The following is a 22314-nucleotide window of genomic DNA, read 5'->3' as shown; positions in this document are numbered from 1 at the left end:
CAGCCCACTCTCCCCGTTCCCAGCCCGTTCTCCCCGGTCCCAGCCCCATTCCCGGCCTGCTCTCCCCATTCCCAGCCCGCTTTCCCCGGTCCCAGCCCCATTCCCAGCCCGCTCTCCCCGTTCCCAGCCCATTCTCCCCTTCCCAGCCCGCTCTCCCCGGTCCCAGCCCGCTCACCCCGTTCCCAGCCCCGTTCCTAGCCCGCTCTCCCCGGTCCCAGCCCCGTTCCCAGCCCGTTCCCAGCCCGCTCTCCCCGTTCCCAGCCCCGTTCCCAGCCCGCTCTCCCCGGTCCCAGCCCGCTCTCCCCGGTCCCAGCCCGCTCTCCCCGGTCCCAGCCCCGTTCCCAGCCCGCTCTCCCCGTTCCCAGCCCGCTCTCCCCGGTCCCAGCCCCGTTCCCAGCCCGCTCTCCCCGTTCCCAGCCCGTTCTCCTCTTCCCAGCCCGCTCTCCCCGTTCCCAGCCCGCTCTCCCCGGTCCCAGCCCCGTTCCCAGCCCGCTCTCCCCGTTCCCAGCCCGTTCTCCTCTTCCCAGCCCGCTCTCCCCGTTCCCAGCCCGCTCTCCCCGGTCCCAGCCCCGTTCCCAGCCCGGTCCCAGCCCGCTCTCCCCGGTCCCAGCCCCGTTCCCAGCCCGGTCCCAGCCCGCTCTCCCCGGTCCCAGCCCGGTCCCAGCCCGTTCCCAGCCCGGTCCCAGCCCGCTCTCCCCGGTCACAGCCCCGTTCCCAGCCCCGTTCCCAGCCCGGTCCCAGCCCGGTCCCAGCCCGGTCCCAGCCCGTTCCTAGCCCGGTCCCAGCCCGCTCTCCCCGGTCCCAGCCCGGTCCCAGCCCGCTCTCCCCGTTCCCAGCCCGTTCCCAGCCCGGTCCCAGCCCGTTCCCAGCCCGTTCCCAGCCCGGTCCCAGCCCGCTCTCCCGGTCCTCCCGGCGCCGTCCCGGCGCTCCCCGCGCGGCCGCTCCCGCCGCTCCTCGCTGGTGAGGCGGGCGGGGCCGGCGCCGGGCGGAGCGGGGAGCGAGGCCGCGGGGCCGCCGGGGGAAGGGAGGTGAGCGGCGGCGGGTGCCGGCTGGGCAGGGGGACACGGACCCTGCTCCGGAGGGTCCCGGCTGGGCAGGGGGACACTGACCCTGCTCCTGATCCTCCTCCTGTGCCCTCGTCCCCTGCGCGTCCCCGGGGCGGGGCGGTCCGGGATGTGTTGGGGGAGCGAACCGGGAAGGGACCGCGGTGCACTTGGGGTGTCTGGAGGAGTTGGGGTGCTCGGGGAGGCGATGAGGGGAGTTTGGGGATGTGGTGGGGAGCAAGGGGGTGTGTGTTAGGATATAGGATTTAGGATTTGGGGGTTCCTTGGGGTGCTTGCGGGGTAGAGGAGGAGGAGGCGTGGGTTGGGTTGGGGATGGCTTGGGGTGAGCAGGGATAACGGGAGGGTTTGGGAGCTGCGCGGTGGGGGTAAGGTTTTGGGGTGTCTGCGTGCTTGAGGGATGTGTGCAAGGCCTTGTCAGCACAAAGCAGAGCCCCGAGTGGGGGCATGGGTGTGTTTGCTTTCAAGGTGCCCGGGTTTATTGAAGAGTGTGGGAAGGGGGCTCTTTTGGGGATTTTGGGATGCTTAATGCGGGAGAGGAGAGGTGTGAGTGGGGGGGAGTTCCGTATATTGTGAGTGGAACAGGATGGAGGTGGGGATGGTCCTTAGTGAGGTGGGCTGGTGAAGGGACAGGGGTGAGCTGCTGGGCTTGTGGAGGTGTCAGGATTCAGGCGATGGGGTGGGTGAATATTTGGGAACAGGTGAAGTGGCTGGTGTTTCTGAGAGATGAAGGTGGGGCAGAGCCTCAGAGCATAACAGAGTTGTTGCAGTGTGGTTTGGAGGATTGTCTGTTGGAATGGTGGGATTGATGTGGGAGCTGGAGGCTGGGGTTGGAGGTTTGTGTGTGCTTTATTTCTGGTAATCCACAGGAGTGTGTGCAGACAGATTTGTGATGGTAAGGGTTTTCCACATACTTCCCCTTGGGGATAAGAGTAAGCCTGTAGGATTTATAGGAGCCTAAAAGCTCTGGATATGCACAAATCCTGTGTTAAATTTTGAGATAGCAGCATGTTTTCAAATTGCTTTTATTCACTGCTCAGTCTGGAGAGTGGGTCTGGGGTGCCTGTCGCTGCTCAGCACTGCTGGGGGCTTGGAGGGATGTCACCTGGGAAGGATCGGGTGGATACTGGTGCAGTCTTAGAAAATGAGAAATTTAACAGTGTTCTGGATTTGATTTTTTTAATATATCTGAGAAGAAGATAAACTCCACTTTGTGATCCCTCAGGGATGTGATAAATCTCCCTCATGAGCCACATCCTTATTGGGTAGGACCCAAAAGCTGCAGCACTGGAGCTGCAGCTCAGGTTTTGTGTTTGATGAGTCAACCTGAATCTCTTTCATGTTCATCCCACCTGGAGCTGTCCAGGACTCCCTGTGGAGATCACCTGCCCGAGGGAGGATGCTTTAGTGCAATAGTTGTGGTCATATATCATGTGTCCAAAGATGTCATGTGTCCAAAAAACTTCATATTCTGCATTGGGACCATGGGAACATCTAAAGCTTTTGGCTCTTCCTTCAGCAGAAAGGTGAGAACTGGACAAAGCAGATGGGGTTGAAGCTGGACACCTCTAGAGAGCAGGAAAATATGTCTGAACAGGGAGAGACAGTGAATTCTTGAGAGTACTGTGCCATTCTTGGAATGAAACTTGCTTTTGATGGTGAGATAATTTCTGAAAGAAGCAGGTTTTTTATACAATCTCCCTTACAAACTCTGAGCTGGTTTGCATTTGCTCTCACAGCCTTTTGAGCAGATTGTTTTCTAAGGCCAGCCAATAAAGCAGTAGTTTGTTGAGCATTTGGGGAAGTGTGGCCTGGTGAGTTGGGTGTAATCTTCTTATCCAGAGGAGCTTGTGTAACACACAGTGAAGTGCAGGAGGTCTGATTGAGGCTGCCTTGATAATCCCTACTCAGCCAGGGGAGAGTTGGCTGCACCCTGGGAAGTGAGGGAAGGGGGAATTGTGCTCCAGGTCACTTAGATACACCGAGGAATTGTTTATTCTGAGATTGGGGCTGTTCATGTGTGTCTTGCACTAGGCAGTTTTACTCTGAAGCATTGTTGCATGTACAGGTGCTTCAAGAAATGAAAAAACCAACTTTGTTTCCTTCAGTCCTAAATTAGAACTTGGTTCATCTGAAATAATTGCTTGAAATGCTTCCCAAGGTTCTGCTTTGTGCCAGATGCTGCCATGATGTTATCACTTGTGAACTCTGCAAGATTTGAATGCAGAGCCTTGAGTTCATTGTCCAAGTTCAGAGCCAAGGTCAAAGAGCTGCCACGTCCAGGCGGTGGCAGATCTTTGGGCTGCTGATGGCTGTGCAAACAGAGAGACTGCAGGAGGAAAGGGCAGCCAGGGTGACACAGTGACAGCACCGAGCCACCTGCCTACGTGTACACCTCGATCAGCTGTGACACTCTCTGCTTGGTCACAGGTGACGTGGCAAAACTGGCTTGCAAGTAGTTAAAATTCCAAGGGCAGTGCCATTGGTGGCTGTCACTTGCCAAAACAGCACAGCTCTGAACATCATCTGATGGGAGAGTAGCAAGGGCTGGGCCAAAGGAAAAGGAAAACCCAACCCCTCTTTTTTTCTGAGGAAGGAGAGTGGACTCCCTTCTCTAGTGAAGTCTGGCATTTAATTTGGAAGTTTTCCTGGTGCACACCTGATCTTTCTTTCCCAGACCAAAGGATCCCTCTGATGGGCAGCTGACAGCATTAGGCATTGCAGCAGGAAGGTTTGTATGTCTTGGAAAGTTGGAAAACTCTCTGTGTGCAGTTGGTTAACTGTAGGTGATGTTATCCTTGGTGATTAATAACAAATATAGATATTTAAGTTTAACCTCTTGCTGTTAGTGGCATAGGGAGCTGAATAATTTCATGGGCTGGGTAGGTTTTAGGAGATGTCTTTGATTTCTCAGTTTGGTGCTTTTTCACTGTCCTGATCATCTTCTGGCTGTTTTGGAGTTATTTTGGAGCTAAACTTCATCAGCATTACCAACCCTTCACTATACTACTGCAATTCTGAGCAACTGTGCTTAGAAGTTGGCTGTGTTAAAGTTAGTATTTCTGTTAAAGTTCACATTTTTTGGGTTTATTTATTTAACTTCCATGTGAAAATTTTCTGCACTGTTTTATCAATGCTTATGGGCATGTTGAAGATTGGTGGGATCTTTCAAACTGATTTATAACAATCATGATTATTGTTGAAATGCTTTTTGATGCGTGTTGGAGTTTGTGAGCTTAGTTTGCTTTTACAACTGAAATGACAGCTGGAAGAGAACTGTGAGAGAGATTGTGGAAAAAAATCACATCAAACTCTTTAATCTCCATTTAAAAAGTTCAAGGTAACACTTCTCAAGAGATGCCTGATCTTCTGTAGTTTTAATCTGCTTTTCTAAGGAAACAAGTTTTGTGCCATTGTGCTTTCTGCTAATTCCTGTGATAATTGTCTTCTGATAATTGCAGTTGCTTTAACGTGCTGGCACCTTGGACAGAGGGATGGTTCCCACAATTTCTGTGGGAATGGTTCCTGTGGGGTAGAAATGAGACCCTCTTAGTGCTGCCTGTGGCAAGAACTCAGCCCTTATCAGACATCAGGAGAGTTTGTGGTGCCTGAATTAGAAAAGGTTTTGCTCTCTGGACTTCTCAGACAAGAAAAGCTCGTCCTGATGAGCCACATTTCAAAGACACTTTGAGCATCCTAATGAATTATGTGATACAGGGCTGGGCAAAGCAGTTGTTCTCTCTGTCAAAAGTTTGAGTTCACAAAGTGTTTTTTCCCCTTCTTTTTATTTCCCCAATGCTTTATTTAGGTAGCTTGCCTGAAGCCAAGTAAATGCCTTTGGTTTTTCTTTTTTCCTTTTTTTTAATTCCTTGAGTTGTTTGTGATAATTCCTTAAAACCTGCTGATTTAGAGCTGCTCTTTTACTGATATAACTGAAAAAAATTATGATTGGGGCATCATAAATATTTTGCATATCATTCCACAGCGTCTTTGAATGAGTCTAGAAATGAATATATTAGATAAGAAAATGAGTTGTTTGTTTTCCTTCAGGCAAAACACTTCCTAGGATATGTTTTCCCCTCTTCACAGGAGATCCGATGGTAAATATGCATGTAAATACAGGTAATTAATTAAGTTTTTCAACTAATTTTTAATTCATTCTGATTCTCTTTCAGAGATGATATGAAGTGCTGTTAATCCTCTGACACCGTGCCCTGGATCCTCATGGTATGTCTGAAGGACACATCTCTGCATGTTCTGAATATGCCAGGTGAAGCCCAAGAATAACTTTCCACGGGAGTTTGTGACCTCTTAAAGAGGAAGAAGTCAAGAGAGGGCAACATTTTTTCTGTATTTAGCCCTAGGTGAGTCTGTAAAAAGAACCTGACGGGCTCTAGCCTAAAATTTATTTTTGGATTTGTGTGTTACACTAGAAAATAGAGAAGTGCCACGCTCGGGCAGCCTTTTGGAGCTCCAGTGGAGGTGCAGCACATCAGTGGGGCTTAGCAGCTTCCACAAACACCTGTGAGAACTTTACTCAGCCTTTCTGATGCTTTGGGCAGAGCAGGAGGGAAAACAGGAATATTTTTTCAGGTAGATAATTGCCCTGTCAAATCCTCTGCCTCACCTTTTAATCTGAGAGGCAAGAATTGGGCACAGGCATGACTTTTGAGAGCAGCTTGGTTGCCTTGCAGTGGCAGAGGTGTCACCAGAGGTGCTGTTCAGTTCCAGTGGTGAATTCACTCTCATCCTGCCTGGAATTTCAGAATGAGCTGACTTAAACCTTTCCTTCCCAGGTTGTCCTCATGAATACTCCCGTGGAGAATGTCCATGATCTTCTTTGCCTGTGTGGTGAGGGTGAGGGATGGGCTTCCCCTCTCAGCCTCCACAGATTTCCATCTCAACCAGGACTTTCTGGAGTGCAGGAAGAGGCTGAAGGCATTGTCCTCGATCCTGGCGCGGTACCCCAGTCGGGGCACGGCGAAAGGACGTAACCTGAGCATCCAGTGAGTCCCTGCTCTGCTTTGTTGGGGATTTTTTTGGCTTTAATTTCTGAAATGTTGCTCTTGGGGGATGGTATTATATTGAAATAATACTGTGGGTGTGGTCTGCAGTGCCTGGTTGCAGTCTGAAATCCCACATTGCTTGTCTAGGGTGTGAATTCCAATGATTTTGAAGCCTTATTCCTCAGTTCCTGCCCAGTGTAGTGAGCACGTGCTTAGTTATATATTTGTATATATTTATATGTTCACATATTGTATTTTGTATGTTAATTAATATAAATACACTTACATAGCTGTTACTTGTTTTATACTGTATGATATTTACATAGATTTCATTTTACACTTACATTTATACCTATAAATACACATACATTTATGCATTTGCATACACAAACACTATTATGCACATTTAGTTATATATTTATAGATATATTCACAATATTTATACATATTTAATTATATATTTATAGATATATACACAACATTTATACCTATGTAGTTATATATTTATAGGTATATATACAATATGTATACATATTTAGTTATATATTTATAGATATATACATAATAGTTATACACAGTTATATATTTATAGATATATTCACAATATTTATACATATTATATATTTATAGATACATGCACAATATGTATACATATTTTGTTGTATATTTATAGATATATACACAATATTTATACATATTTAATTATATATTTATAGATATCTACACAGCATTTATACCTATTTAGTTATATATTTATAGGTATATACACAATATGTATGCATATTTTGTTATATATTTATAGATATATCCACAATATTTATACACATTTAGTTACATATTTATGGATACCTACACAATATTTATACATATTTTATTATATATTTATAGATTATACACAATATTTATACACGTTTAGTTACGTGTTTGTAGATACATGCACAATATTTATACATATTTAGCTATATATTTATATTTCTTATTTATATATGTTTTGCTCATGTTAATTTTAATTTCGTGTGGCAAAAATGGCCAGTGCTTGTTACTCGTAGCAGTTGGAGAATCATGGATTTTCACAGAATTTTTTTTCTAGGTTGGAAGAGACCTTTAATATCATCGAGTCCAACCCATATAAGAGTTCTTAAAGGGATTTCTACAAATCCCTTTAAGAAGGCATCCAAGTGCTTTGGAATGATTTAGTTTAGGAGAAGAAATTCATTAAAGACATTACAGAGAAAAAAGTGAAGAAATCTGTTTAAACTCATTTAATAAGTGAATTTTAGCTTGTCATTGCATTTCTGGTGAGCAAATGGAAGAAAACAGTAAGTGACCCTAAGCTGACACTAAGCATCCCTTTTTGGGGGAGTTAAAAAGCACATGAATTTACACTGAAACAGTCAGAAAAGCCGAGATTTTCATCTCAATTCCTTTTCACTCAAAGCAAATTTGTGCCCTTTGATGCCAGCAAGTCCTGCTGCTTTTAATCTGCTGTGGTCTGTGCAGCAGCTCAGCCCTGGCTCTGGGATGAGAGCAGTGCAATTGGATCCGTGGCAAAAAGGCCATCAATTATGGACAACTTGGAAAAGGTGCTTTTAGGCAGGCATGGTGTTGATCCCAGCTGGGAGCTGGGAGCAGCAGGAATTTGGGGAAGCTCCCCGGTGGAACTGGGGCTGGCAGAGCCAAGCAAAGCTGTAAATCCCAAGTCCGCAGTACAGCAAATAAATACAAATGCGGTGAAATAGAAACTGTGAGTGGGAAATGAAGTTGGGATAAAATATAGGAACAGGAGGAAGGAGGCAAATTGTTCAGTTTCAAAACTTGAGTGAGAAATGAAGTTGGGATAAAATATAGGAACAGGAGGAAGGAGACAAATTGTTCAGTTTCAAAACTTGGGTCTTTCAAAACCGATTTCCTGCTGACAAATGGCTGGGCTGCAAGGGAAGATATCCCCAAGAAATCTCCTGGAAGGACTGGACCATCTGCAAGTGGAAACCTTTATATAAATAAAAGTTTATTTATATATAAATAAAAGTTTTATTTATATTAATAAAATATGGATTCAGTGTTAAAGGAGCCCCTTTTAGAGTAGAATTTTTATTATGATGTAGCAGGAAGTGTTTGCAAATCTTGGGTTGTGCAAATTAGCAAATGTTTCTTGCTGTTAATATGATGTTGCCATGTTCAAGGGAAGCAAGGAGTCCCATCTGCTTCCTGGGAACAAACTTCCTTGCTTTTTTTTTTTTTTTTTTTTTTTTTTTTCCCTGCATTTTCTTTCAAAATTGGTTTTCTGACCACCTTGGTTTTTATTAAGGTGATTTAAAGCTAGCCTGGGAAAAGAATGTCCTTGATTTGTACTGATGTACCAATTTAATAAAGTCTATGTTGTGCTTTTCACTGTGCTCAGGCATCGTGGATGAGTTAAGAATAAATAATTGTATAAGAAAAAATAGATCTACAGGGATTGCAGGACTTTGACAACAACAAAAATCCCTTTTTTTTTTTTTTGCAGTCTGCTCTCTCAGCTCAGTCTGTACATTTTGTTCTGACAGACAGCACAGCTTCATCCTCACGTACAGCAGGATTTTCACCTTTTTATGCTGATGTGATTTATTTTTTTTTTAATTTCTATTTCAGTTTTCTTTCTTCTGGGGATATTGCCTGCATGGCAATCTGTTCCAGCAGCTACTCAACCATCATGGCCTTCTGCTTCCTGGAAGAGCTTCGCTGGGAATTTGCTGCTTCCTACAACACAAGAAGCATCAATTCAGCTTCCAGACCATATGCTTTTATTGAATTTGGTTTGTAACTTTGCTCTCTAATAGTAAAAATCCTCTCTCTGCCAAACTGATGGTGTTAAACAACATCTCCTGGCTAAAGGCTGATGATAAAAGTGACTCTGGGTGTGCCTTTGCCTGCATGTGGAGGAGGAGGGGGAGATCTTCATGCCCTAAACTATTGAAGTATTTGGTTTGGAGTTCCTGAGAGTTCACCTGTTATAAACAAAATGCTGTGGTGATTGATGAACAAGCAGAGAAGAAAAAAAGAAATTGATATCTCGGACACCTTCTAACTTAATTAAAAAAATCTGACAAGTGGGGATAGATGAGTACAGGAAAAAAGGGAGACAGAATGGATTTTTATGGGCAGCTTTATTTCTGACATGACTTGGAGTCAGAATACTTCAGAACCATGCCCAGTGGTTCTTTTTTAACCTGAAATAATTGGTTTTCTTGCCAAGTAGCAGCTGCTCTACTGAACCTCACACCTTTGAAAGACACAATTCCCTTGCAGTGAGAAACTTTTCTGGGAAAGAATAATATCCTGCAGTGTGTTTGCACTCTTCAGTCCAGATTTCAGTAACAGTGTTAACCTCAGTCTTAAAAAGTTGAGAAATCCATTAGGAAAGCTCCTTCTAGAGCCATCTGGATTTTGGGTGGATTCCCTGCAGGGCACGTTACAGCCAGGATGTAATTTCATATTGAGAACCACATTGCTCCTTTTTTTTTTATTTTTAAATTGAGTAAGGGAATTGGAGTTGGGGAATTTCTCTTTTAATTGCATAGAGCTTATTTTTCAAAGAAAAAAAAACATTTTAAAAATGATTTTTACTGTTTATTAAGCTACCGAGTGCCTAATATTGCTGTGTGGCTGTTTATTTATTTATTTATTTATTTAATCATCTTTCCTGTGTTTGGATCTAAGATGCTCTTGATGCTCAAGATTTTAATGTTTTGTTTGGTAGTTATAGATTATTTTTATTGTTTTTTAGAGTAGATATTAGAAGAAATTCTTTCCTGTGAGGGTGGGAAGGCACAGGTACCCAGAGCAGCTGTGGCTGCCCCTGGATCCCTGGAAGTGCCCAAGGCCAGGTTGGACAGGACTTGGAGCCCCCTGGGATAATGGAAGGTGTCCCTGCCCATGGCAGGGGGTGGCACTGGATAATCCTTAAGGTCCCCCTCCATCCCAAACCTTTCTGTGCTATAAAGTACCTGAAAGAAGTATTTTTGTTCCCTAAGCAGCAGTGGAATTTCATGCCTGAACCCAGTAAGAAATGAAACAGAGAAATTAAAACAAACAAAGAGAACGCCGTGATACGATAAAATATCACCACAGTTAAGGTTTTAACAACACTAAGGACTAATTAAGCAGTCTTTTTAGGTGACTTGAGCAGCTTTTCCTGTTGTTTCAGATAACACCATCCAGAAGGTGAAACACCATTTCAACAGCAGCCGTGGCTCCCGGGCCAAGGCCAGCTGGGAGAGAGTGGAGGAGGAGCTGAAGCTGCAGCCCCCAGTGCAGCTGCAGCTGGAGGCCACGGAGCTGCTGAACGGGCTGAGCAATGGAGGGCACGCAGGAGGCCATGTGGAGGTTGGTAAGTCACTTCTACACCAGGTGACAGGAGATTTCCTCACCCTGCACATTGTTGCCAGGTGGCAGGGTGGTAGATGTGAAAAACGCGCTCACTCTCCTGTGAAAATGTGAAAAGTTTAATGAAGGACAATAGGAGACAAGGACCATAGAGCAAAGGTTATTACAGCCAGGGGCATCTTAGCACTGAACCTGTTGGGATCTGGGATATTTAAATGATCCTGAGATTGTAGAAAGTCTCTGTCTCTCAGCCCCTCTGCCAAAGAAGGAGTGGTAATTCGTCTGTGCTGGTTTTCAAGGTTGTTTATTTCCTCTTGTCTCAAATATTTTCTCTCTGACCTGCAGCAGGTCTGTCTCGCAGGACAGCGTGCGGGGCTCTGCCCCTCAGTGGGATGTTACAAACATTATATACCAAAAACTACGTGTGCTGTATTTACAATAACATGCCAATATCCATCACCCGTGTTGAACAGTGTGTCCCCAGCCCAAACCAACAGAAAAATGCCAACACCACAGTGAAACGTGGAGGGCATGAAGAAGAAGAAAAAGGACAAGGCACGCCCAATTTCCTCCCTCTTGCCCCCTTTGAACCCCTTATCTGGAATCCTAAAATTCGACTTTTGCACCCGTGCCACACTAATTGCTACTTATATCAAACACTCAGAGCTTGTAATTCATCCTGTGAGATTGAAAACTCTTTTCCATGGACAGAGATCAGAGACAGTGTCTCTCGGGGCTCTGTACAGGGGGCTCCTGACCCCCTGCCAGGGTCCCAGACCTTCCAGGGCAGCCAGAGGGATGCCCTGGATTCCCACATGAACCAAGAGCACCCTGTTATCTCTGGGGATACCCCTTAAACACCTTTTAATTACATCAGCCTGTTGCATATTCATAGACCCTTATGCATAGTAAACTTTTCCCCAAACTAGTTTACATGTTCCAAGAGCTGTTTAGCATGGCTTCTTCTTGGGTTTACCTTTTTGGAGCATGTGTACTCCTTGGTTGTGGTTTTAGTCCATTTTTTCGCCTCCAGTTTTTGGGCCTTGGTGCACACTGTCTTCAGAGGGTGAGTGCTGATAGTTGGCAGATCTGTAGCAGTGTCCTCACCCTGTGGTCATTGGGTGTTATCCCATCCCAGCAGGCATTTTAACACAAGCACACTTACATCAGCTATTGCACTACTATGTCTAAGCTTAATTAACAACAGAAATAAAAACTGTATCATGATAACAAAGTTACTTTAACATTACACATATCAAATCTATTTTAATATTTGCAAAAAGCCAATATTATAATGTTTATCTATAACAGTAGAAATGCTGCAACCTCCCTCGAAGCGTCTCCTTCAGAAGCCACTCGGAGTAAGGCCACCAGAGCAGCCATTTCAAGTCCATGCACACACACACACACACCCCACAGATGGCTCAGGGGAGGAAGGACAGGAAGGGTCTTTGTGTGATGTATTCCAGCAAAGGTTTATTGCATCCACCACACCAAAGGGATCAGGGACAAAGACCCAACCATGTGCTGTGCACAGGCTTAAGGATGGGGTCAATGACTTGAGGGTACAGGGATGGTGCAAAGGGCAGCAACCTGTAGGGGGGGATGAGGGATGAACAGTTGGGGTGGGCAGGTCATCTGGCCAATGGGAGAATTGAAATAATATTAGAATAATTCAGAGGGAGGAGGCTTTACATTTTCCATTTCATGGGAGGCCTCTGCCTTCCTGAGCAGACACCTGTCTTTTCAAACCAAGACAGATTTCTAATGTAGATTGGCAATAGCGCTGCAGAGCACCATGAGGGAAGTCCTCTCTTTCAGTCTAGGTGGGGAAAACTCTGTGGTAGATCTTTCCAGGGCAAAGCCTGGTTTATTACATTCCCACAACTCCCCTGTTTTTTCCTACTATGAAGACTTCCCCAGTGGATTTTTGTAGATACTTAACTAAAGAGGGAAACGTGAGTAAAACAATAAAAACAATGATTACAGCCTACAAAATCTGTTTGGCAAAAGATGAAACCCATCTTGTCAACCCCATTGTCTGAAAAGCTCATTGATACCTGAGTTCTTCTCAACTTTTAAGCTCTTTGCTTTCTCCTTCAGCCTCTGGATGTGGATAGATGTTGAGTGTGAAGAAAGGTTGAAGCAGCACATCTTTTCAAAGTCTTGGCAGTTATGTCCATGGGCAAGCAGTGAAAAGTCTGTTGCTGCTTGGTTTTATAGTGTCACATGCTTGGTGTTATTAGCACTTGTTAGCAGCTCTCTCAGTGCTCAGGATGTAGCATTGCTTTGCTCATTTAACTAGCACTTTCAATTCTCTTAGCATTTTTTAAGTTTTTGCAGCAGCAACCCCAGGGGCCAATCCTGAGGCTGCTATTTTCTTTTTTCTACCTCAAAAGTCAATTTTGTTTTGGCAGTCAGATTTGAATTGATGGACAAATCTGCTGTGCTTAATTTTTGGGTCACGAATTATGGCCCACAGCATGTGGCAGAAAAACACGTGGGGATTCCTTGTGTACCGAGAAATGTTTATTTACATCGTGCGTGTGAAACCAAAAAAGGCTTTTTCCATCATAGTAAACAACATATGGGCTTTACATTGCAGCAGGTATGCAGCAGAGCTTTGGAGACTGCTGTGGAGTCTTTTTCCAGCCTTACAGCTTCCTCTCTGTATGGAAAACATAGGCTGGGCTTGATATTTTCCATGTGGAATTCTCTTCTCTTCAAATCCTTGTTTGTTCAAATTTCTAAAGAAGCTCCAGTGATTCATTGCTAGTTGCAAACTCATAATGAAAGATCTGTAGTTACAGTCTGAATGAGTTTCTTCAGCCTTGAGGGAAAATATGATGAGAAAAATGTGAGTTGAGGGTAACCTCTTGTTCCCACATTGTCTGGCTTGAGCTGTTCTCCCCTCTTTGCTTTTTCCTTTTACCTTAGTTTTTTTTAAATTTAATCCATTTGACTAAAGTTCTGAAAGAGGCTTTGTGTGTCTGTATAAATAACACAGAGGCCTTTTTTATAACAAAACCTGAAGTTTTACCTGCTTTTGAAGTACCAACCTCTAATTCTTTATAAAATGGTACCTCTTACTTGTGTTTCAGTTGCACAGTCAAGGTCCTGCCTACCTCCTCCACAAATGAAATCACAGAATTATTTAGGTTGTAGAAGACCTTTCAGATCATTGAGTCCTACCAGAAACCAAACCCTGCCAAGTCCACCACTAAACCATTCTCTATTTTAATCCCATTAGCATGGTGGTTTAAATGCAGCTGGAGTGCCGTGAGCTTGTATTTCCTTTTTGTTGTTGTTGTTGTTGTTGTTGGCTTATGAAACACTAATAAAATTAAGTTCCAGTTGCTCAATCTTACTGTTTCTGATAGATGAGCTGGAATCTAATTTGACATAGGTATTCTAAATTAGAGTACAGAAGGAAACTGGCCAGGAGGAATTAAAAATAGAATGGAAACCACTTTATTTGCCAGTCAGATTTGTGAGTGCTTCTCAGAACTGTGCTTGAAGGTTAAATCTTTTTATGTTATAACAGGGCTTAGAAATTCTTTGCACTTTTTCTTTAAATTTTGAACAGCTTCAGTGCCAGTAAATATTTGTGATCTAGTCTGTGTCCACAGATCAGAAATATATTTTCACTTCCCTCTTATTCCTAATTGCTTTCCTTTACTTTCCATCTGGCTTTTTATTTCTGGCTGTTCTCTCAGGTCTAACCCAAATACTCTCACAGATTGTTCTGCCTTTATTTTAAGGATCATGTTTATGATCATCTGTTTGCCTCCACTGGAGTCAGCTTTCCTGGCTTGTGTCTCTCTCCTCTCATCATCCCCTCCCAGCTGAATCCCACTTTGCTGCTCTAAGTTTAGCTGTGTGCATAGTGTTTGTTCCATATTAATGTTATTTATGTGATGGCTCTGCTCTACAAGAGGCTGTTTGAAATGCTGTGGCTGCAGGAGAGCAGGATTGAATTGTGACTGCACTCCCTGGTGCAGACTGATTGATCCAGGGATGATCCAAACATCCCTTCCTCACATGGCTGGAGCTGCTCCTGGCCTCTTTGGAGCTGGGTGAGCTCATCCTCTGGCTCTTCAGTTTGCTGTGAAAAAGGCCAGAAAAGTCAGGGCAGCTTTGTCCTTGTTAGTATTCATGAGAGCAAGAGATTTTTCCCTTCTTACTTCCATTCTTTTTGCTGTTTGTTCTTTCCTTTTGTTAACTAAACCCAGCCCAACTGTGGCTACAAAACCCTTCCCTTGTGCCCTCGATCAGCACCCACACAGCCCTGGCTGCTGCTCAGAGCCTCTCTGGTGCCAGTGTGGGCACAGCTGGTGCTGCTCCAGAGGACATGGGGCAGTGTGCAGGGCACAGGGGGCTCTGAGGAGCTCTCTGTGGGCAGGGAGAGTCTGCACATCACAGCTGCCTCTGGGAAGCAGCAGAACAACTTGTGCCCCTGGTCTTGTGAGAGAGCTGGTGAATCCTGCAGCTCCCCTTGGTGAGTGTTCATCTTCCACAGGCACACAGGGAGTCCTTCAGAGGCCTTTTGAAGGGGTTGTTTCTGAAGCTGTCTCACTCTCTGCCTTTTGTGTGCTTGTATTTCAGTTTAGGCTGGTGGAGTGTGATTTCATTTCTCACTCCTGGCGCTCTTTCTGCAGAGCTCAGAGCGAGTGACTCAGTGTCCAGCCTTGTGCTGTGCCTGCAGGAGGCAGATCCAAGCTGCTGCACACTCTGGTGTCTCCTTCCAGTGAAGTGGCCACAGGCCTCTGCCAGAAAATCTTTTATGGGCAGAGATTTCAATTTCTTCACTGTGTGAGAGTGTTTGCAGTTATTCTGCACGTGTTCCAACCTGCTGGAGCATCACCCACAGCTCCCGAAGGTTTCTCTGGGTCTTGTGCTCTGAAGTGCACAACTTCTGTGCTTGAGGAGTCAGATCATTGTGAAGCCTAATTAGTGTTTATTTGTGCTTGTGCAGAGTGGTGCTGTCTTGGACTGAGCGTTTTTTCCTCTTATTTTCCCTTATTTAATGTAATAGGCAATTCCAGTATGAAATTCTCTTTATTAAAATATGACTGACTTCACCCAAGGAAGTGAAATAATTTTCCCTTAGCAGGACCCATCTCACTTCTCTGTGCAATTTCAGTTTGTGAGTTAAACCTCAGAATTTAACAGCCCAAATAAATCTCTGCAGCAAACCATTTCAAGACCAGTTTTCACAGGAGCTGAACCCCGAGCAACTGGATGTTTTAATCTCCCTTGCATCTGTGACAGCAATTCTTTTTATCCTCCTGGACTAAAAAAATGTAACTTTTACATAATATTTCATGCTGCAGAAGCAATATATTGAGACCTGCATTGTTCTTCCCTAGGGACTGGGAACTCTTGGCACGTGTAGTTTGCAGGATTCTGCTCAATGAATGACATTTGTATTTGATAACTGTAATTTGTTTGAGACATATTTATGCCTCTGAAGTAAACCTTAGAATTTGAGGAACAGTCTTTATTAGGAAATATCTGTGGGAGAGTTACACATATATATAGCTGCAACATTATTTAATTAATCAAAAGCAGGAAGTAAGAATCGCAGGAAAAAATAGAAGGAAACTGAATAAATAAAGATGCTGCTGCAAGTTCTTTGTAAATGTCACTGTGTAGCAAAAGAAAAGCCAAATTGCCTTGGAGTGACAGAGTTACACCATTCTGTCTGCAATATCCAGTAATGCTCCCTAAAGTGACACACATCAAATTGAGTTGATCCAGTTCCTTTGGAGCTGAAATTATGGGTGTGTGAGAGCATGCCAGACAAATTAATTACAGAGACACGGATGAAAGGTGCTTTACATCCCTCTATTAATTTGGCACCAGAGTTTTTTACATCCATCTATCAAAATCTGGCTTGAAGGAGAAGGCAGAGGTGTTTTCCTCTCTGAAACCATGTGGTGGCTGTTGTGGTGTTTCATCTGTCACTCTAAAGGACGCCAGGGGTGCAGTTTATCTGTAACAGTCAGGATTTGGATGCACCAGGGAGAAGATCCTGAGGGCTGGATGGTTTTCTGGAGGGCTCATTCATTCTCTCCTGTGTCTTGGGTACAGGAGAAGATCTGGATTTGGTATCTGAGCTGCAAATTATCACTTTTTGTCAAACTGACAGTGTCCTACTTGTGGTGATCCAAGGGCAGGGATGAAATGTGGGTGAGGATCAAGGTGTGGAATCTGTTGTTGAACAAGTGCAGGAAAACTGGAGGTGTGCTCTTGGCCAAGCCTGAATTAAAGGCAGCAGATTCCAAAGCTAAACACACATTTATGATAATTACTTTGACCTTAATTAGGGATGTATCAATGAGATTATCCTGCAGAATTGCTGTTCAGCAGTGTGGGTGTTAAGCAGTAGCAGAGAAGGTGAGAAAGGAAGGAGGCAGATAATTCACTACCTGTGAAATGGGGGCAGCCTGAACCCTCAAGCTGCCAGTGGGAAGAAATGTTTAATTGCTGGTTAAGGAGGAGATGAATTGCTGCCTTGCCCTGATGGGTGGCTGAAATCTAAGCCCTTCCCCAGACCTTTGGGTGGTGAAAGCCTCTGGCTTTTCTGCTGACCTGTGAGGAGTGCTGAGCATTCTCATCTGCTGGAATAAACAAAGAATTATCTATGTGCACCATAGTAGAAGACATTGATGCCAAATAGGTCAAGAAAAATCTGTTGCTGACCTGTTTAAAAATGCTTCAGAGCTCTTGATGATTTCTGGATGTGTGAAGAACTGGATACTGCAATACAACAACAAAAAAAGGGGGGTTCTGTTCATAATCACACTTCCCTGGAGCAAGCATAAAAGGTTTTGCAAGTGCTTAAAACCCACACAAGGTAATTGTGGTGTTTTCTATTAAAAGATTGAAAGTGAAAGTGCAAACTTCCACTGATGTCTGGTTTTCATTCCATTTCAAGTCCCTACTTACAGAATGCAGCCTGTGACCCCCCTGGGGATTCTGTCACTCGTTCTGAACATCATGTGTGGAGCTCTGAACCTCATCCGAGGAGTTCACCTGGCAGAATATTCCTTTCAGGTAACCCTGATTGCTCCCAGACCTGAGAGTGAGTGAAAGGCAGAGAGGTTTTGGGTACCCAGTTCCAGGGTGGCTGTTCTGCCCCTTAGCTGTGCACACATCTTTCCACAAAAAGAGTTTTGTTTCTCCAGAGAATGTGGAGTTGGTTGCTCACCTGCTACACCTTGTATATTTTGCTGTACACATCACAAGATTCTGCATTTTATTCTGTTCTAGAGAAGTTTAAATTTTGAGAAGTATTTTATTCTTACCAGGCTGCCTGGATTTTTTTCTCCAGTCTTGCATTTTATTTTAGGTCCTCTTCTGTATTTTGTTTTTTTAAATAAACATGAGACTGTAAACAACTTTAAAAAAAGGGGGAAAAAAAGTGTCCTGATCGTATCCTGACACAGTTTTATTTAGCAGGAACTGTCACATAAGCCTCAGTTCTTGGTGTCTTATCCAATGATATTGATCTTGGTGTTTAACACTGCTACAGTCAATCAGCATAAACTGGGATGAGAGGTTCTTGACTATATTTATAATGTTCTCAAATATCAAGCAGCACTTGCTAAAAGCTGTGCCTGACGTACTTGTCACTTCTTTTAATCCCAACAGGAGGACCATGAAGGCATTGGAAATGTGATAGCTTTTTTTCTACCTTTTCTAGCCTGTGTTTTTCAGGTATGTTGGCTGCAAATAAAAATTTTTGCTGATTATTTTGCTGTTAGAATTCACAAGACAGAGTTAACTTCTAGCCAAGCAGAGGTTTTTAATATCCTACCTAGGTGATTCCACTGGTTTATTCCAGTGAAGTGGCACAAAAGCAGCTCAAGGCACATTTTGACCCTTGGAGAATTGCATTTGCAGGCTTTTTCAGTGCTTCCATGTTCTGACAAGTCAGGGGGGGCTGGGTGTGGTGGATAAATGCCATCCCAGAGATGGTTTCTTCCCAAAGGGATGGACACATCTTCCTGGCAGTGTCAGACTTAGTGATGGGCTTTTGCAGCACAACCACCTTGAGGACTCAGCAAATATTGGACAGCAACATTATTGAAAATGCTGTAATTTACATGAAAAATCACATTGAATCCTGGTGGTTCCTTAGAGTTTTTCCATAACGGGGCTATTTTCTCTGACCTTACACAGAAGAGCTTGAATGAGGAAAACACAACATGTTCCAAATTGGTTTTTCTTGAAAGGCTCCTTCAATTCCTAAAAAATTCCACAGCCTTTAACTTGAGGGCAATATATGCTGGAGAATCTTCAACTTTTAGCCTGGCATTGCAAAAAGGTGCTGCAGTTTTCTTTTCTGGGAATAACTGATGCCTACAGTGTATTCATTACCTTTGTTACACTTGGATCATGGTTTGGGGACCACTATCTGCAGATTTTGATGTATTTATGGGATTATGTGTTGTATTATGATAGAATTTAGTGTCTTGCAGCTTCCTTACACCTTTGCTCATGGCAGAGCTTTGGGGTGAATAGATTTATTTAGATTTAATAGATTTATTTGAACCTAATATATTTATTTCACTCTAATAAATTAATTTAGATCTAATAGATTAATTTAGATCTAATAGATTAATTTAGATTTAAGTACCTGATGCAAGCTGTTTTTCACAAAGAAAGGCTGTGTGCTGCCTCTTTCCCTGTAAGTACCTGAAGCCAGGGAAGCTGAATAAAGGAGAGTTCTCTCTTCTCCTTTTGATTTATAGCAGCTTCTTCCCAAAGTGCCTGTGCACAACCTGCAGTGCTTTCCACGTGCTGACCTCTGCCTGTGGCATCAGCACAGTTGGAAATTGTGGCCTGAGCTGACAAAGGCTGATCTGTCACTGCCTGAGGGGAAAAAGTGACTCCTCTGACAGCACTGGGGGCTTTTCATGTTCTCCTGGGAGGGTTTTGCCCTTCACATGCTCAGCAGATGGGTCCCAGGCAGCAAATCCCAGCTGGATCCCTGGTTTTGTGCAGAGTTCAGTACTAACTCTCCCTCTCTGCTCCTTTTGCAGTGTTACCTGTACCTCTTCTACAGCTCAGCCAGGAAGGTGAAGACATTTGCCCTCCTTTTCTGTGTCTGCTCATGCAACATCTACTTGTATGGATTGAGGAACCTCTGGCAAATCTCCTTCCACATAGGAGTGGCTTCTCTTTCCTCTTACCAGATCCTGACAAGGCAGCTCCTGGAGAAGCAGCCTGACTGTGGCGTATGAAAAAAAAATAACCAAACAACAAAACTTGGGGTTTGCTACTCTGTTTTTACAACTCTTTTTTTGTATTCACCTGGCCAAAAGTAGCTCAGAGTGTTTTTTAGTCATCCATGGCAATGGTTATTTCAAGGAAAACAGTTCCAAGCAACTTGGGATAAGTAGGATCCTGTAATTATGTCCAGCACACAGGAAGGGGTGCAGCTGGATTTCACATGGTGCACGGTGGAGCTTGTCAGGTGTCACCACAGATGGAAGTTCTTACCATCAGCAGGCTTTTCCTCCTTGGCTGCCACCATCCAGACAGCATTTTGCCATTTGTCTCACTGGCTCTGTGACAGCTTGGCAGGTCAGTCTTGCCCTGCTGCTGCAAATACTCAAATTGTGTAGTAAAACAGAGGTAAAGTGATGGGCAACATTTTTGTCTCTAGATTGTCTTGGTAAATGTGAGTAAAGGGGTTGTTTGCTGTAATTAGGTGAGTGCAGTATCAGTGGGAAAAATGCTGAGGGTGAGCTTCAGGATCATTTTTCTAGGTTTGGAAGGACAGGGAAAAGCTGTGGCTCTTTTATAAACCATAAAGTCTATAAATATCTCCTTGGCTGAACAGCACATTGCAGTTTAGTGTGTGCTCATGGGTTAATTGCAAATATGCTTGGGGCAGCAGAAAATAATCCAAGTGGGTGTAAGTGATCTGTCAGCTCTTGTGGCCTTTGTTTCCTTGGCTAAGGTCACTTTTAGGATAAGGGCAATTCCATCTTTGCTTGGCCTGTATGGATAATAAATCTTCCAAGCCTATTTATGACAGGCCACTGACTCCTTCACCTTTTTTTAACAAAATGAGTAGCTGGTGAGTAGAAAGCCATTTCCAGGAATGGAAAGCAAGAGCAGGTTCTCTTTGTTCTGTAAAACACCTGTGGGTAATGGAGGTGAATTCTGTGGGTAATGGAGGTGAATTCTTACATTCAGATGAGTTCCTGGGTGTGCACTTCGGGATAGGGGACTGGAATTCCCAACCTCTGCTGCACTGGCTGTTCTGCTCTGTCATGGATCCAGGTGCACAGGGGCATTTTAGGGCATAGATGAATAATTTAGGCTGGCTGTTAAAAAAATGCATAGCAGTTTGATGCAGCTGTCCTTGAGGGGTTGTAGAGATTCAATCTGAGATGTAGAGAAGTGTGGGTATGTTATTGTGGAATTACAGTCCTAAAATTTCCCTTTTCTTTTTTTTTTTTTTTCTCTTCTGGCCATCCCCATTTCTTTCACCAAAGATTCCTTTTTCCTCTCACATAGTCTCTACCTCTGGTTGCAAAGAGATTAACATGCAGCAGAGTTGTCTTTTTTTTTGCAGGAGCACTTGACAAAATTCCTTTCTTTTATCTCAGTGAGTTTCCCTGGAATCTCAGGATTCAAACACGAGGATCAGACCAGAAATTTATGGTGCTGGACCTTGGAATCATTTCTGGATGCAGCTGGTTGCAGCAGCAGCATCCATGGGCAGCCCATTACAACCTGGGCAGTTTCTAGGACATCAGGGGACTTAGTGCCAGAGCTTTTCCCAAGAGGAAAATGTAGGGATTTTTTTTTCTCTGCACTGTAACAGCAACATGATAAAAACCTCCAAACCGTAAGGAATAGTCTGGTAGGGATGATGGAGGAATATTTTATCCAGGCATTTAAGGACACAGCTCGAGCTGTGTGCCATAAGGGAAAGGTTTTCTGTTATAAGGGAGGGGATTAAAGTTGTTTGTCTGTCATTATCCCAGTTTTCTGTCAGAGTGCAAGTGGAGAAATGAAGCCACAATTCAACCACTGTGCCTGAGACACCAAGGTGACCCCACAGATGTGAGGGGTTTTGTGCTGCTCTTAATTTTCATACTGTTCACTCCCAGTTTTCCCTGGTAAATTACTTCTGGAGACTGCAGGGAACTCAGCCACGAGTTTGGATTACAAGTTAAAAAAAAAAAAATCTGAAAAATGAACACCCCAAAAATCTGACACTAGAAACTTAACACTTTAAGGATAATGGATCTGGTGACTGGTGGTGTTTTCCAGGAGGATAAATTGGATATCAACCCACTGGATTCCTGTGGGGAAAGGATGAAGCATTTTGTACTACAGACAGACAAATCTTCATGAAAAGGACTTTAGGACAGGAGCCAACTCCCTGCTTCTGCCTTTTTATCCTCACTTTTATCCTAAAGAGTCCAAAAGAGCTTTTCCTGTTTCTCCTGGGCTTGGCTAAAGGCAGCCCTGCTCTGGCCTGAGGCACACAGAGCATTTCCAGAAGGCATTTCCAGAGCTGATGGGAAAAGTTGTGACATTCCTGATGCTTCCCCAGCATCCAGCTGCTCTGTCCTGAAACAGATCCATCCCTGAGCCAGGGGATGGCAGCCACAGCTCTGCAAAGCAGTGCTAGGACAGGGTGTCTGGATGATTGTGCAATTAACAGAGAGTGGAGAAAGGTTAAATTCAGCTTTCTTTGAATTGATTTTCATAAAAACGTTTCAGTAGAATCAAACCAAATCAGTTGGTTCAATTCTGCCTTTGCCTAAACTTCTGATTTTTTGCTTTGTGGATTTTTGGGGAATGTGGCTGGATCTTCAGGTGTTTTCTGCCCAGTGACAAAGCTCTGTTTT

The 22314-nt window shown here is 44.1% G+C and overlaps 1 protein-coding gene across 3 annotated transcripts; it reads left to right on the top strand.

The window, feature by feature from the left end:
• Positions 1–935: 935 nt before the first annotated feature.
• Positions 936–20197, top strand: SEC22C (SEC22 homolog C, vesicle trafficking protein). Of its 3 annotated transcripts, none has more exons than XM_068175823.1 (8): positions 936–1028; positions 5237–5425; positions 5858–6067; positions 8699–8862; positions 10254–10436; positions 17373–17491; positions 18089–18154; positions 19483–20197. In XM_068175823.1, the coding sequence occupies exons 3-8, from the start codon at positions 5886–5888 to the stop codon at positions 19681–19683; spliced, it is 915 nt and encodes a 304-aa protein (XP_068031924.1). In that variant the 5' UTR covers positions 936–1028; positions 5237–5425; positions 5858–5885; the 3' UTR covers positions 19684–20197. The 3 variants fall into 3 exon arrangements, with proteins under 3 accessions (XP_068031924.1, XP_068031935.1, XP_068031941.1); XM_068175834.1 differs by having other exon boundaries at positions 946–1028; positions 5237–5288; XM_068175840.1 differs by lacking the exon at positions 936–1028 and adding an exon at positions 1759–2180.
• Positions 20198–22314: the final 2117 nt, after the last annotated feature.

Source organism: Anomalospiza imberbis, chromosome 1, assembly GCF_031753505.1.
Source record: "Anomalospiza imberbis isolate Cuckoo-Finch-1a 21T00152 chromosome 1, ASM3175350v1, whole genome shotgun sequence".
Classification (NCBI taxonomy): Eukaryota; Metazoa; Chordata; class Aves; order Passeriformes; family Viduidae; genus Anomalospiza; species Anomalospiza imberbis.
Note: the sequence above shows the minus strand (reverse complement) of the source record. Positions and strands in the feature narration are given on the sequence as shown.